Genomic DNA, 14,870 nt, shown 5'->3' with positions numbered 1-14,870 from the left:
GGGCCAAAGACGCCAGAATCTTCGAAAGCAACCACTGCTTTGAAAGCATTGGTCCACCAGGTAAACAACAATTAATTTGTCTAACAACTTAAGTATTTTATGCTCGTAGCAGCAAGCCATCTAAAGTCCACTTCATACGCAGGTAAACGCAAGGGGTTGCAGCACCCAGGTGGGTAGCTGGAATTTCGAGATTCAGCTCAAGGTCGTAGACCAGCATCAAGCAGCTAAGGGTTAGTTCACCCAAACTTAGCTGAATGGTCGTAGCACCAAGAAAACGGGCCCAACCTGAGTTGAACAACACTTACCCCAGGTAAATAGTTGTTCTAATATCTAAGATCAAAAAGCATGCATGTAACTTAAGTATTTATCAAAGTATCAATAGCTAAGATCAAAAGGCAAAGCATAAGTTCAAACGATTAAATTACTAAAAGGAAATATGTTCTTACAAAAACGCATTGCCCCCGTAGGCAATGGTAAAATTCCAAAGCTAATTAAAACTAAACTGTTCCAGAAAGAAAGCTGATAAAGTACTAAAGAAACTAGGAAGCTACGCTGGCATCATCACCAACAGTTTCGTCCTTGCTAGCTGGAGCGGCACCCTCTGGCTGGTTAAGCAGTGGAGGAGATCCAGCTGTAGATTGTTCTGAGTCATCTGCCTTCCACCAGTAGCTAGGGCCTCCAAGGCAGCCATCGAGTCCAGCTTGAGGAACCTGTCGATATAAAAGTTGATACCCTTGTCGTCCAGCTTCTTGAATTTTATCAGGTATGCCAGCTTCGCAGTTTCAATAATTTTTGCTTCAGCTTGAACATCAAAACCCTTCTTCAGCATCTCTGACAACTGTGTTCAGGCGCGCATTTTCTTTCTCCGCCTCAGCTATCTTTCATCTTTTTCCTGCCTCTCTTTCTCCATTAATTTTTGCTCAGCAGCTAACTTGCTCTCAGCATCCAGCCGGACTGTTTCTCCCTCTCCAGCTTAGCTTGGTGGCTCAAATTGTCCTTTTGCAGACGAGCCACCTTATCCTGAAGGGTAGCGACAGTCCGCAAGCTGTCCCTGGCAGCTATGCAGCTCTGGGAAAGCTGATGAGGCAATGAAAATCATAAGCGGCAGTAATCATTTTCTTAATCTAAAGTAAGTCAAAAGACGTTACTAACCTGAGGGATAGCTGAACAGCATGTTCAGGATGACCTCAGGGTCCTGTCCCTTTAACCTCTTTTGTGCAGCTGGGAATACGAGCTTGTCAGCTGCAGGCCAGATCCCACCTTCTAGACCTTCTTCAGCTAGAAAGTCGCAGGAAAGCTCACGAGGACTTCATCTTAGGAGAATCGTCGTGATATCAATGGTGGTTGGGATGGTAGATGAGCGAAGGTGCTTGCGAGGAACCCTCTCAACCTGAGTCTGCCCAGAAGAGGCTGCTGATCTCTTCCTATTCTTCAGCCTATCCATAGCATCTTCATCAGACAAATTGCTAGACCTTGCTGGAGCTGCATGGATGAGGAAAACCTAGTTAGCCTAATATCAAGAATTTGAGCAAAGTAAAACCTTCACCAAAAATCAAAATTACCTGTCGACATTGAATTGGTACGAGAAGAAGCCTTAGAATCCAGAGGTAAAACTTCAGCAGGAGCTGTGAAGGTGCGTTCCTCGATAGGGAAATTAAGCAAGCCTGTAGCCTCTCAGCTTGTTCAGGAATCTGGGAGATAATAGGGCCAAGACCTGCAAGAGAAACAAGGTAAGAACCTAGTTAATTCATTTTTAGAAACAAAGCCAAATTGAACAGTTAGGTACCTTTAGTAGACCAACCCCCAACTAGAGGGCCCCCAGCTTCGCCCAGCGAATCTTTCACTACAAAGAAATACCTAGTCTTCCAATAGAGTCTGATGCAATTGTACCTTCTATTAATGGGGGGAAGGGAGCCTTAGCCCTAAAAGTGATGAAACCCTTGCCCGATTTCTAACGCTATAGGCAGTCATAGTTCGTTTAGAGAGAAAGGATTATGCCATGTCTTAGTTAGGGCTTCTAAGGTTAGGCAGGTTTTCCAAAAAGCTGGCATCAGCTGGCCAGGAGAAAGGTGCAAGACTTCCATGAAAGATCTAGTGAGGGGGGAAAAGGTGTAATTGTATCCTAGGTAAAAAGGGTGCTCGTAAGTAGCAAATGTAATCTTCAGGGCAGGTTTCGGCCTGCATGTGGGAGTAGGGAGGATAATCTGAGCACTTTCAGGGAAACCCCCCAGAACTTTAAGCACCTCAAGATCTCTCTCAGTAACAGACGAAGCAACGTCATCTATGGCTCTACCCATTAGAAAAGAAGAAAAAATCTACAGAGTTCTTGAGGAAGAAAGAAAGAGAAAGAAGCTTTACCTGAGAAGGAGATGAAGTCGCTAGAAAATAAAGTGAAGTTCAGGAAAAGAGGAGGAGTCCTTTAAATACTGGTAGCTCAACGGTAGTTTGGGTTAACGGATAAAAATTTATTGATGCGTAAAAAAATTATCTTTTAGCTGTTGATAAGTAATCATTTATCTGATGAATTTTTTCTCTTCCCAAGAAAATTATCTTTTAGCGGATTAAAGGAATTTCTTCTAGAGTAAAAGTTGTTATCTTCACGCGTTTTAATTCCTCAGATTAAGAGATAAAATTTTAAGAAATACAAGTTTGTTTAAATCTTAAGTCCTTTTGCTAACAGTTTGTTTTTGATTGGTAACTTGCGATTTTAACTCAGCTACGCCTAGGTTGGCATCACAAGTTAGGGGCAATTGTTATGTCCTAAAAATTTCCTAAGCTGAACCTGCAGGTTATGCATCTGTTCCAGCTAGGGATTATCAGGTAGCAGCTACAGCAAGCAGAGACGAAGGGAGTTGAATAAATTCAGTTGAAAGAGCATTGGATACTGATCAAGACCAAGTCAAAATAAGTGACGTTACGCCAGAGAAATAGGAGGAAGTGGTTAGCCAGCAGAAGAAGGGATCTCCCTAGATTCTAGGAGGTGTGGCACTTTCGTAGGGAAGTTAGTTATGCAACGTTCAAATAAGGAGTAACGTTATACAATTGTATTAGTATAAATAGAAGGGAATAACACTCTGTACAACACAAGTCTTTACATTGCACTTACTTACATTCTTTCTCTCTTCTACATTTACAATATTCTCAAGTGTATTTAGGACAAGCTCTAAGCTGCTAGCTGCTAGCTATAAGTTGTAATCTTCTCAAATAGTGGATTGGTGGACTCAATTCCACCCGCGGTTTTTACCCTCTTCCTGGGGTTTTCCGCGTCACCATTTCTTGGTGTCTTTGCCTTTGCTTTGCATTCTCTTTCAATTCTGTAGCTAGTATCTTTTGTTGTTTGTAGCTGCATCTCCATTAGCTGTAGATCCTCAGCTAAGTTCTGCCTGATCAGAATTTGGCATAAACAGGAGCTAAAGAGTCAAGCTTGTTCGTAAACAATTCGAGCTCAGCTTATTTAGATTTAGTCAAAACTTGGCTCGTTAAGTTTCAAGCTCATCTCGAGTTCAAATAACTCAAATGAATACAAACCAAGCCGACCATAGTCCGGACTCGGCTCGACCGACAATCAGCATAAGCCAGACCGTCGGAGTAAAAACTTGTAGTTACTTTGGTAATTCAAGAAAACAACCCACCCAAAAGAAAAGAGAAGAAGAAAAAAGACCCCTCCCTCCTACAAAAGCTTATCCAAAAGCCACCCTTCTACTGTACTGCTTTCAGCAGAGAGATGGCTCTCCTTTCACCTCTCCTCTCTCTCTCTCCTGCTCCTCCTATCACTTCCATTGCTCTTTCTTCTTCCTTCCGTAAGTTCTTCTTTTTCTTCTTTATGGGTCTCAATTTTCTGCATCATTCATATCAAATTTTATGTGATTGAATTCTAAATACTACCTTATCTTTTATAGTTTTGTGTTTTTTACATAGTTGTTCAACTACCCATTTGTCTATAATCTGCATTGTGCTGTTTTTTTTTTTTTTTTGCTTTATCTTGATTTTGAGTTTCACTTGAGCATTTTGTCGAACAGTTGGAGTGCTACTTTGGTTATGTTATTTTGGGTCCAATTTTATGCCATTTCAATGCTTTGCTTTATTTTTTCAATCTTTTGTAAGAATGTTGTTGATGTATCATTGATGGGAATTACTACTTATCTTCTGGGTTCGATTGGGCTACCAAATTTTGCTCCTTTCTTTTAATTTAGTTGGTTAAAATTTTATTTTCTGGAGCCTTTTAATCTAAATTTGGAGGCTTTACATGGGAATGTGGGATTAAAGAAGAAAAATTTTATTGCTAGTTGTCTATCAAAGCTTGACTTGCTTTTGTTAGTTACAAATAGGAATACAATTTCATCCCTCATGTTGATGATTTGTCCTATACTCTCTCCGGTTTTTATTAGTTTACTTACTTCTTTTGACACAGAATTATAGTGTGCTAATTGTGGGATCTTTGCTTGTATATAGATATTTCAGGGCATTGTATAGGCCTTATCTATGTAGCACAGAATAGGCTGGGGTTTCGGAAATAGAAACGTTTTGAAAATGGGAGAACCTCATGTTGTAGGCTTCTAGCGATTTTTGGGCGTAATGGAAATGGCTGAGGTTTTGAGTAAGGAAAGGGTTTGTGAATTGTGAATGGCTGAGGTTTCCGCGCTTTACAGGGGCTTATAGTATACTGCCTCAAGAATATACTTCCTTTGTTCTGAAATAAATGAAATGTTTCTCTCGCAGAGCTCTCACATAAAAGAGAGAAGCGTTTCATTTAATGCCAGATGGGGAAAGTAATATTACTTTTGTAAGTAGGGGCCATTATCAAGACCGTGAGTTCTCTTTTATAGTTTTCCATTTGTAGGCTGTTGCACTGTATTACTGTATTGTTTTGGATTGTTATTGCTTTTCTGGTGGCCTTTCAACAATTGAATTTTGATTTTAAAAAGAACATGAAGGTTGATCCTGGCCTGTACCTCTGTGTGATGTATCATGTGTTATACTGCCTTGATAGATATCTGATCTTTTTGAGGTGGGCTTTCAGCTATCAGGCTCAGACATGTGTCTGTTACATTGCTTCCAACCGTTGGACACAGCTTACAGGCTCATGCACCTATAGTTGCTCAAAAGAGGGGCACTGTCGTTGCCATGGCCTCAGCTGCAGAAGAACCAGCTGGAGAAGCTGGAGATCAGTCGGAGAGTAAAGAAAACATTCCGGTTCAGAGTCTTCCACTGGAGTCAAAGGTGCAGCTGAATCTTGAACAGAAGTTGAAGATGAAAATTGCAAAGAAGATCAGACTTCGAAGGAATCGGCTTATGCGCAAAAGAAAGATGAGGAAGAAGGGCCGATGGCCACCTTCAAAGATGAAGAAGCTCAAGAATGTATAAGGAAAGCATTAGCCAGGTTTTTTAACTGTTTGGCTTTCAAAAAAATATTTAATCTGTTCTTTTGTAGCTTGTTTTGAAGGAGCAATTCATCTTGTTTTTGAACTTTGGTTACTTCACTGAGATTACTTGTGTATTTGTAATAGAAGAGAAACTTTGTCCTGTAGATCCCAGAGTTGATGAAAAACATAGATATGCACATCTTTTCCATTTCAACAGAATGTATATGCTTGAACATTGTAATTGATTACCTTCTGTTTGTGACAATCTATCAAGGGCAATGTAAAAAAAAATTCTTGACTTAGCATTAGTTGTTTTTGTTCTGAATAATCCTAAATTTAGCCCTTTTTCTTGTGCATAAAGTTGCTATAGGGTGATAGAATCAGCATTCCATCAACCCTACAAGGACCTTGATTATTATCTTCCCTAGTGAAGGGGGGGGGGGTGCTTGATGAAGTTTGGTCATTTCTGTTAATATATAGTCCAGCTTTCACTTTTTACTATATTCACAACTGGTAAGTTTGTTTCAAATCTTTTCAATAACTCTCTTTGATTTTTTGTGTGTGTAAATGAGCGACCAAGCACAATGATGTAGACAGGATTTGATCCTAGGTCTTGGTTAGTGTTTCGCCTTGAGAAGGCCGCAACTTCCTAGCTGCGAATGTATGCTACTGTTTTCTCACTATTCCTTCTCTTCATTGAGAAACACATGCCCAATCTCTGGGATTGGATCGGTTGACCACTTGACCCTAGCTAAGTCATCACAAAACCCTTAATTTACATTTTATTCAAATTTGGACAATTAGTTATGTTAAATAAATGTGTCATATTTACCAATGTGGAGTTGCATTTTTTTTTCTAGATAACTCGAGCAACGGGGCTTTTTATTTACCAAAGAGGCAAAAGGGTATTTTTTTTTTAATACCAACTTGGCTAATCGGCCAGTGGTTTACATAGTGGTACTGCCTCTTAGGTTGCTTCAACAACTTAGTCACAATGCCAACATCTTCAACAGCAACTCAATGGTCAGTTGCTTCAAGATCAAAATTACCAAGAAAAATGATGCTATGGTGGGCAACACAGAAAGAAGCCTGACTAGGAAATTGGCTATTTACACTAGTTTAACAGTTAAGACTACACAAGCCGGGGGAAATAGTTCTCTCTACAAATTGCCTTTCTACATGATCTGTCAGTAGCTGCCAACAGATCATTGAGATGTAACAGTTAAGACTTCTGATCTCCAACAGTTTCGAAGGGAGAAGACTTAGCCGAGGCACCAATAATCACAGCTTCAGGGAGCATGTCTATCAGACCAATGCATCACCTTTGGCCTTGATATTATATTTGCAAAGTGGGCAGGTAGCATTTATCCGCAACCATCTGCTGATGCATCCATAATGGAAACTGTGATTGCATGGAAGAGTGCATAATTCCGCTCCTTCCATGTATCGAGATAAGCAAATGCAGCATTCCTGCAAATTGCACAAACCTGTCAGATCCTAAAGACACCTTGTTACGGACTTAGGGTGGAAAATGATTCGAATATGAACCTTTCCGACTTGATCCAAAGAACAAAAATCTGATCCAAGTCAGAGAAAATGAATATCTGATTTGAATCTAACAGGATAATGAGCTTATTTAAGATTTGAATCGAATCTGAACAATATTGCCACCTCATCAACTTATGTATCAAAATAACATCTAATTATGTTTGCACTTTTCAACATCAAGTAAATATAGTGTAATTGTTTTCTAAAACTCTGATATTTGTGATCGTCCTAATCCAATTCAAGTCAGACCCACAATCTGAGTAAAGAAAATCTAATCCGAGTTGAACTTTTGAAAAGAATCCAAACTCAAATAGAGGTGGAACGGGATATCGAGTTTGGTGAATCCGATTTGATCCAACCTATTGCTATTCCTAGGTTATGCTATCTTACATTTCATATCAATCAGATTTCAATCACCTTTAAGAAAGTGAAATCTGTTTCTCCAAGTGAATTTTTCCGCAACTTTTCCTGAAACAAATGGCCTATTGATCTTTGCTAACCACTAAAGTTATCCTAATGGCATCAATATGCTTGATGTTGATGCCCTAGACTTGAGTTCTTTGAGAAAAAGATAGAAAAAATTTCATGCTTAAAGTATATGATCATATATAAGATAAAATAAGAATAAGCAGAGCCACTCACAGAATCTTCAAACTGCAAGGCTAGTTCGTCAACAGCATCCGTGTTTGCTGATATCCTTGACGCATGAGACTGGTGAAACCTATACTTTGGAAGTTGTCTGATCTCGTCTTCAGATGCTCCTTCTCTAATTGTCATGGCATAAGCAATTGCCACAACCGGGATACAACAAAAGAGAGCAAGGCAAATTATACAGGCCATTCCTACGCAGAATATCATGAAGAACACATCAAGTGCCAGGAATATTACAGCTAACCTGCAAATCAACAAAAGATCAATTATCATGTTCCCCAAGCATAAGAATACCATATTGAGTCATATACCTACTAATGATAAGATGATACTTATGATGTCATTGAAAGTCTTCCACATGTGCAAAGTAATACTAGTAAGATAAGTTATAGACTTAAACGCAGAAGCAAAATAAGATCAAAACACAACAATCTGAACTAGTGAATATGAGAGCTTGCACTGGTGGAGGCACCACAAATGCTCCAAGATCTTTTGCCATTCATTTGAGGTGAACATTTTAATCTATAACTGGTGGTATTCAAGCCAACAATTTGTCAACCCAATAATTAGGCCTCAATCTCTTATGTACACAACCTGATTGTGCCTTTTTGTTCTTTTTTCTCCTCTTCCAGTCTTTGATCTGCTCTTCAATCAAAATTTTAGCGGTTTGCGACGAGTTTCTTAGAGCGTTGGATGCGAGGAGCAACCGGTGAAGGATCCCCAAAAAACTCGAAATCATTTCCTTTTCAGTAACTATATGGAAAGAGATGAATTGACATGGTAAATCAACAAACAGTCCAAGGGGTTATAAATTTTAGTTATGATGAAGTATAAGGAATAATCAAAGAACATCAAGCAGACGTTTGGAATAGTCAGGCTCCTTCACTGATAAACCAAACAAGGCCTATTCTGAGCCAAGCCAAGTCAGTAATTTCAGCAAGGGATCAATGGATAATTATTAGCCTGCGTTTCAGACAAACCACAAATTCGTTGTCAATAATCAGGCTCAGATCCCAACATCCCAACCTGAGTTTCGGAACAACCCAACTTTTTTTGAGACAGGGAACACACAATTCATTTTACTGATCGGGGGTCTCATCCACATTCCAAGTAATACAGGGAGCGATACATTCAAGTGGTATTGCAAGGACATCAGGCAGACATTAGCTAACTCCCCTCCAAAAAAAAAAAAGAACAACAAATAGCATGTATATTACCCTCACACTGTCTTCTTGCGCCCGATGAATATGAAGTCGGGAGTAACTTGATTCTTAAATCTTGACAAAAACACTTGGGAACAACCTAAAAAGAAAGTCCATCATGCCCTGCAATACTGCCCTTCTGCACCCACAATAATTATTTTTTTTATTATTATTGGGAGGAGGAAAGGTGCGCGAAGGAGAACTATGTTACTCGGGCAGAGGTACGTGTCCTACTTATTTATATTTTCGCCCAAATGATGTGTCGAAGTATCAATACCCATGTCAAGAGTGTCAAGGATCCTTGAGATAAAATGAAGAGTTTAAGTAACATAAAAGGAAATACGTAATGCTTGGACCTCAGATTTTAAAAGCACAAGCACACCTCTTGTAAAGGCACAACCCTCTATGTCGCATGGGGTGAGGCTTAGTGCACACACATGACCAATATATAACCATTTAATTTCCCTTCGCTTATATGAATCAAGTAATATTCACTTATTGGCTACATCATTTTAAAAACTTGTTTGTCAATATGTGTCTTCATAGATATGAAATGGTTCACAAGCATTGCCACGAAACATTGCCAGTCAATTTAGTGACATATAGTTGTATACACCTCCACTTCCCACCATATGCCTCATTTATCTAGTACCTTCTGCAACTCATCATAACTTGCACATTCGGAGAATTAAGCCTTGGAGGCTTCAAACAAGATTTACCCCCGAAGATCCACTCATATACGATACTGTCATTTTACATACCAACTTAGTAGTCGTACCCCCAAAAGAACATGGATACCAACTAACTTCTCGCCATCTATCCGTAAGCTACATAGTGAAGATTGCACACAACAGCTCCATGATGGCCTTTGAACAGTCGGACTAAGATTTAGAACTCTTCTCATTTTTTCCAAAAAATGCAGCATTGCCATCAAAGAACGATACAAATGAAGCTATTCTCCCCAACACCATGGAACAAGGAATAGGTGTATTGAACTAGCTACGAACTTAGGTATTGGATCCAAAGTCAGAGAAAATCATGTTGTTGTGATTTATAATAAATTGGGACCAAATGGATCACCAATAAGCTAGGACAGATGGAGACCAGTACACCTGGGTTAGAAAAGGTCCTAAAGATTTTTCACTGATGGCTCTCTGAACATAGCAGTAACTACATAGCATGCACAATTGATCACATATCACACTCAGCTCACCAGCTTCCATCTGGAGCCTGGAATTGTGAAGTACTTCCTAGTTTGGTACCAACAAATTAGGAGCTGAAGGACCATATTTCTCGCATTGATCGTCACTGATGCTAAAACCTCCTTTTCAACTCCTCTGAACAGTACCACAGGTACAAACATCCAGTTATCTCGACTCACTTGCATGACTCTAAATTTTGATCACCAACTTGAATGGTTCCCAAACAGATACACGAACACATATGCCCAATATGGATCCCACCTTAGACGGGGCCCTAGGAAGATCCTAGATGTACGTATCACCATACACAAAGAGAAACACATGCCACTAGAAAGAAGATGAAGCATATTTAACTGTACTCAGCTACAGGAACTTCCTTTTGTTACCAACCTAAATCTTATCCATAAATTTGTAAGGACAGTAACCTTACCAGCTCACTCAGATGTAGCAATCTAGCATATAAAAGAACAATAACACAGCAGCAGTAAGAACAACATGACAACAAAAACCCAATACATAACCTGCATTTGATGCAACTATTAACATGTGAAATGCAGTAAGCTTGTCTAACAACTTACCACTAGAGCAATGTCACATTAAGATAACAGACTAAAAAAGCTACAAATGATACACTTTCTTAAGTCACCACAGCACAGCCCTCTATTATTGACCTATAAGAGTGTCGCATGAGCAAGCTTCCATCTTCAATCTCCAAGATACTAGCCAGAAGGGTTAAAATCGCTTGGGGAGGAGGAACTTTAATCTTGAACTTAGTGGCTATAAACTTTTAATTGCCATAAATATATAACAACTCCACAATGTTTTTTCAAGAGTAGTTCTTTCAGCCTATTCATATCAGTCACTTCTCATAAATAATACATGATAGAAAGCTCTTTCTATTTCTTTTAATACATGAAACAGGTGCACTTAGAAGGTAGATTTGGAAAGAAATAAAAAGATATATATGCTTACCAATAGAGGCGTGGAGAATCCTGTAAAAGGGATTGACCACCTGAAACAATCCAGTAAAACCCAAATACCCACCAAAACGATGATGCTACTGTGTTCACTGATTCCAATCTCTTCATAACACTGAAAATCAAAGGAGTTAAGGTTTAATGGTGATGCTCTCAAATCTCAGTGAACCAAACAACAGAATAAGGACGCCAGGAATTGCAATGTGAGTAGCTTTCCCAACAAAGGCAACTATTACTGCATGTCATAACTTAGACCGTATCTAGAAATAAGCTAAGGTATCGGTTGTATGCCAAACAATCATCTCTGAGAGAACTTGCATAGTCCGAGATAAATATCAGAAGCAATCACGTAAGCAGGTCAAGAACAATCTTGAATTTACTTTCAAATATATGCTCCCTCTTTTTCAAACATAACAGTCACGTAGTTCCATCCCCTAAACATTATAGACTTCACATGACTTTACAGAGACTGCTATGTATTGCACTAAATGGAGAGCTTTCCACATGTACTAAATTCGGCATTGTATAAAACATTAATCATAACAGTATTTTAGGAAATAAAATCCTAGAGTATTACTATTTTAGAGGAACGACTGCTATTATCACACCCCAGAAAAGAGTAAGAGTGACTATTTTCAACGAGCCAAGAGTATTTTAGCCACACAAAAAAATGTATCAGGTGAAAATGGTATCCATATAACCTCTCAAAGGAAATGACCTTAAGCAGACCCCAATTCCAACAAAAAAATGGAAAAATACAGAAATTACCCTCGTTAGGAGTCTCCAGGCAAAGTGACTACAGGAATTCAACTCAATACTTCCATAATATGTCAGGGAAGAGTACAGGTGCAGTCTCCAACCACAATGTGGCATAAATACACACTTCTATAAGTTGGTAAATGTATTGTAGATAGACCACTACCCATAAGTTGCAAACACCCACCCGCAGGTCTCCAAACCCCCTCCTCCTTCTCCCCTTAAGCACGAGTTTTTAAGTCAGGCAGGAACTCATAAGCTAGGTAAAAGCTCCTGCTCCCTCAGCAACAAATAAGTGATCCATCACTAACAAAAAACCGTGACTGTACTTAAACATAACCTTAATCTGTTGCCACTAAAGACTGACCCCTAAAATGCATAAAGCAAATCCCTGACCACAAGTTTGACAAATAACAATTCCAAAACATAGTGAATAGTCAACCAATCAATGATTCAGTAATTTCAGCAGACTACAAGCATATAAAATCAACCAAAGACATCACCACCAATCATTTTTATTAAACCCTCAGACCCCAAAAATGAAAAATGTCAACCATTTCTGTTTCACATATATTATTTATCAACCACTTTCAGGCCACAGTTGGTGAAAAGCAAAACTCACTGATCAAAACATCTCTATCAGTCATATTAATCAGCCCAATAAAGATGTCTAAATTCAATAACAATTCCAAAATGCCAACTTTTCTTGTTTCTTCCCTATGTTCATCAGTTTATGTTCACTGATCACAATCACAACCCATTAATCAAAAACACTAAACTCAATACCAATTAAAAGCACCCCAAAAGTATGACTAAATTCAATCCCACTTACAAAAATTGCAAACTTTTATAATTTCTCCAATTGCACTCATCAACCATTTAAGGCTTTCATGTAATTACAAGCACAACCCACCAACCAAAAACATATCCACATTATGATCATTACACAACCAAACTAATTAAACCAACACAATTGATCAAATTAAACTAACAATAACAAATCCAAAGTTGCTCCACCAAAGTAATTTACCTTGAGTAAGACTGACCTTCCAACGCCGAAACCCGGCCCGAACCACCATGATTCCGGCGACGGAAAAATTCATAATAAACAAACCCCACATGCATAAGACACTGTAAAGCATACCCAACAATCCAAACCCTCAAAGGGCTTGAAGGTTTCTCTCTAATGGTGGAAAACAACACAAAAACAGACACCAAAACAAACCCCAAGTTCCAAATTACATCAAGAACAACAAAGGGTTTACAGTAAACATGATTTTCCGATGACCCATCATCGGAATCATCCTCAATTCGAAGCTCCGAATATCCGCCATTGATGCAAGGTGTTAATGGAAAACAACGAGAAAAATTTGAAGTGAAATAGTTTCTTAAACAGTTGGTGGGTCTGTAGTTTTGGAGGGTTGATTCCTCCATTTTTTTAAATAAAGATGTAAGCTTTAACTGAAGAAAACAATTTAGCTGAAAATTTTTTGAGCTGTTTTTTTTTATAAAGATTTTGGTTTTGAAGTGTGATTTTATTTATTTTTGTTGTGTGATTTTGAGGTTTATTGTTAGGTAGGAATGGAGAAGGTGAGGTTTGTTGAAGGTGGAAATAAAATTAGTGGGAAGAATTCTAAGATGGTTGCATTTTCCTTTTTGGGAAGGTGATTAGGAATTTGGACATTCATGGATTCCTCTTTCATTTCTTTTTCATTATATTCTTTTTGTATTTCAATTCTTAAAAGAAAATAGTACTTTAATAAAGACTTAAAGAGTATGTATTAAGTCAAAGCATACTGTGGGTTAGGTTGTTTTGGGAGGTTTTTCTAGGGATTTGGAAGGAGTGTTACTATTCAATCTTACTACTTCTATGAGTTAGGAATTTAGGATTAGTTGAACAAATTCAAGTAAAGAGTATTTGTTAAAAACTAATTTTCATAATTGTGTACATATATAATTTATATTATTTGGATCAAATATCGGCTTGTTGTTTAATCAAACAAGTATTATAAAAGCAATCCGATCTAAGGAAGGAAAAGTGAAAGCAAAGGTACACAAAGGACTAGCTTAAGGCTCCCTAGACCGGCCTAAGGCTCCCTATACCTATCTTCCACCATATATAGTCCACTTAGCATCAAATGAAAGATAACTTTATTTAAACTAAATAAACACATATATTTGGCAATTCTCTCGATTTTCTTGTTTTCCATTGCTCGGCCGACTGAGTTAAGCATCAGATAGATGTTGCTTGAAAAACTCCTGGATTAGTCTTCTTGTTTGCAGGTGACGACCTATTTGGAAATTTAGACCATCATTCACTATACTTACACCCATTTAGCAACATTTGACTTGCTACTTACACTCAAATTACTATTTTTAGCTTAAACATATATATTTGGTTATAGATATACCCATCCACCCTTTTTTTTGGCTAACAGTGTGATCTTACGTGATACTAATGAAATTATATATTGTGCTGGTGCTTTTAACATGGACTTATCTTACTCTCTTATTAATTGCTAATAGAATATGGCTTGAAAACAAGATGTACTATGGAGTATGCTTTTATGGTGTGTTTTTTTGCTCAACTATTCCATAAAAGATAAGTTACGATATTCTATTCATACAAGTTAAGATAAGTTATGATATGTCAAATATTTTAGTTGAATAGTACACATCCTTGAGCCTTGACCCTTATATATGGATGACTCATGAAAGCTTCTTTATGTATTTGATTATATCCATGTCTAACATACTCTCTTCGATTTTTAGTAGTTTACCAATTCTGATTTTTGGCATTGTTGACATACATGACTTTTACTATCTCTTGTTATTTGTACATGTGAGATCTTGTTAAATTCATCTCAATGTGTATTATCCAAATATCTACTTTTTGTAATTTTTGCTTATTACTAATTAAAAATATTAAGGTTCAAATTAACATCTCGGCAAATGTGTCTTAAAAAAATAGATAAACTGATAAAAACCAGAGGAAGTATCTACTTAAAAGCAAATCAAATCGCGCACAAACTTTTATATTCTAAGGAGTATTATTACTTTAGACCTTTTTTCGCAATTTCATAGACAATTTAGGATATTCATACCAAAAAATTAAGTAATTTAGTATATTAATTATATTATTATTCTTGAAAAAAAGAATCCTTAAAACTT

The 14,870-nt window shown here is 37.8% G+C and overlaps 2 protein-coding genes across 2 annotated transcripts; one reads left to right on the top strand and one right to left on the bottom strand.

The window, feature by feature from the left end:
- The first annotated feature begins 3,630 nt into the window (after positions 1-3,630).
- Positions 3,631-5,665, top strand: LOC104889636 (50S ribosomal protein 5 alpha, chloroplastic). Its single transcript, XM_010674902.4, has 2 exons — positions 3,631-3,800; positions 5,021-5,665. The coding sequence occupies exons 1-2, from the start codon at positions 3,725-3,727 to the stop codon at positions 5,362-5,364; spliced, it is 420 nt and encodes a 139-aa protein (XP_010673204.1). The 5' UTR covers positions 3,631-3,724; the 3' UTR covers positions 5,365-5,665.
- Positions 5,666-6,368: 703 nt separating this feature from the next.
- On the bottom strand, positions 6,369-13,437 carry LOC104889635 (E3 ubiquitin-protein ligase At4g11680). The gene is made up of 4 exons (XM_010674901.3): positions 12,730-13,437; positions 10,939-11,058; positions 7,554-7,806; positions 6,369-6,833 (listed from the first exon to the last, which is right to left on the bottom strand). The coding sequence occupies exons 1-4, from the start codon at positions 13,131-13,133 to the stop codon at positions 6,669-6,671; spliced, it is 942 nt and encodes a 313-aa protein (XP_010673203.2). The 5' UTR covers positions 13,134-13,437; the 3' UTR covers positions 6,369-6,668.
- Positions 13,438-14,870: the final 1,433 nt, after the last annotated feature.

This window comes from Beta vulgaris, chromosome 3 (assembly GCF_026745355.1).
Source record: "Beta vulgaris subsp. vulgaris cultivar EL10 chromosome 3, EL10.2, whole genome shotgun sequence".
Lineage (NCBI taxonomy): Eukaryota > Viridiplantae > Streptophyta > Magnoliopsida > Caryophyllales > Amaranthaceae > Beta > Beta vulgaris.
This window is presented reverse-complemented; position numbering and strand designations above follow the sequence as displayed.

Coding starts and splice junctions, on each gene's coding strand:
- LOC104889636 (XM_010674902.4), top strand. CDS start 3,725: ATGGCTCTCCTTTCACCTCTCCTCTCTCTCTCTCCTGCTCCTCCTATC. Junction 3,801..5,020: donor TGCTCTTTCTTCTTCCTTCC/GTAAGTTCTTCT, acceptor GTGGGCTTTCAG/CTATCAGGCTCAGACATGTG.
- LOC104889635 (XM_010674901.3), bottom strand. CDS start 13,133: ATGGAGGAATCAACCCTCCAAAACTACAGACCCACCAACTGTTTAAGA. Junction 11,059..12,729: donor GAAGGTCAGTCTTACTCAAG/GTAAATTACTTT, acceptor TTTGATTTTCAG/TGTTATGAAGAGATTGGAAT. Junction 6,834..7,553: donor CCTTGCAGTTTGAAGATTCT/GTGAGTGGCTCT, acceptor TGCAATTTGCAG/GAATGCTGCATTTGCTTATC.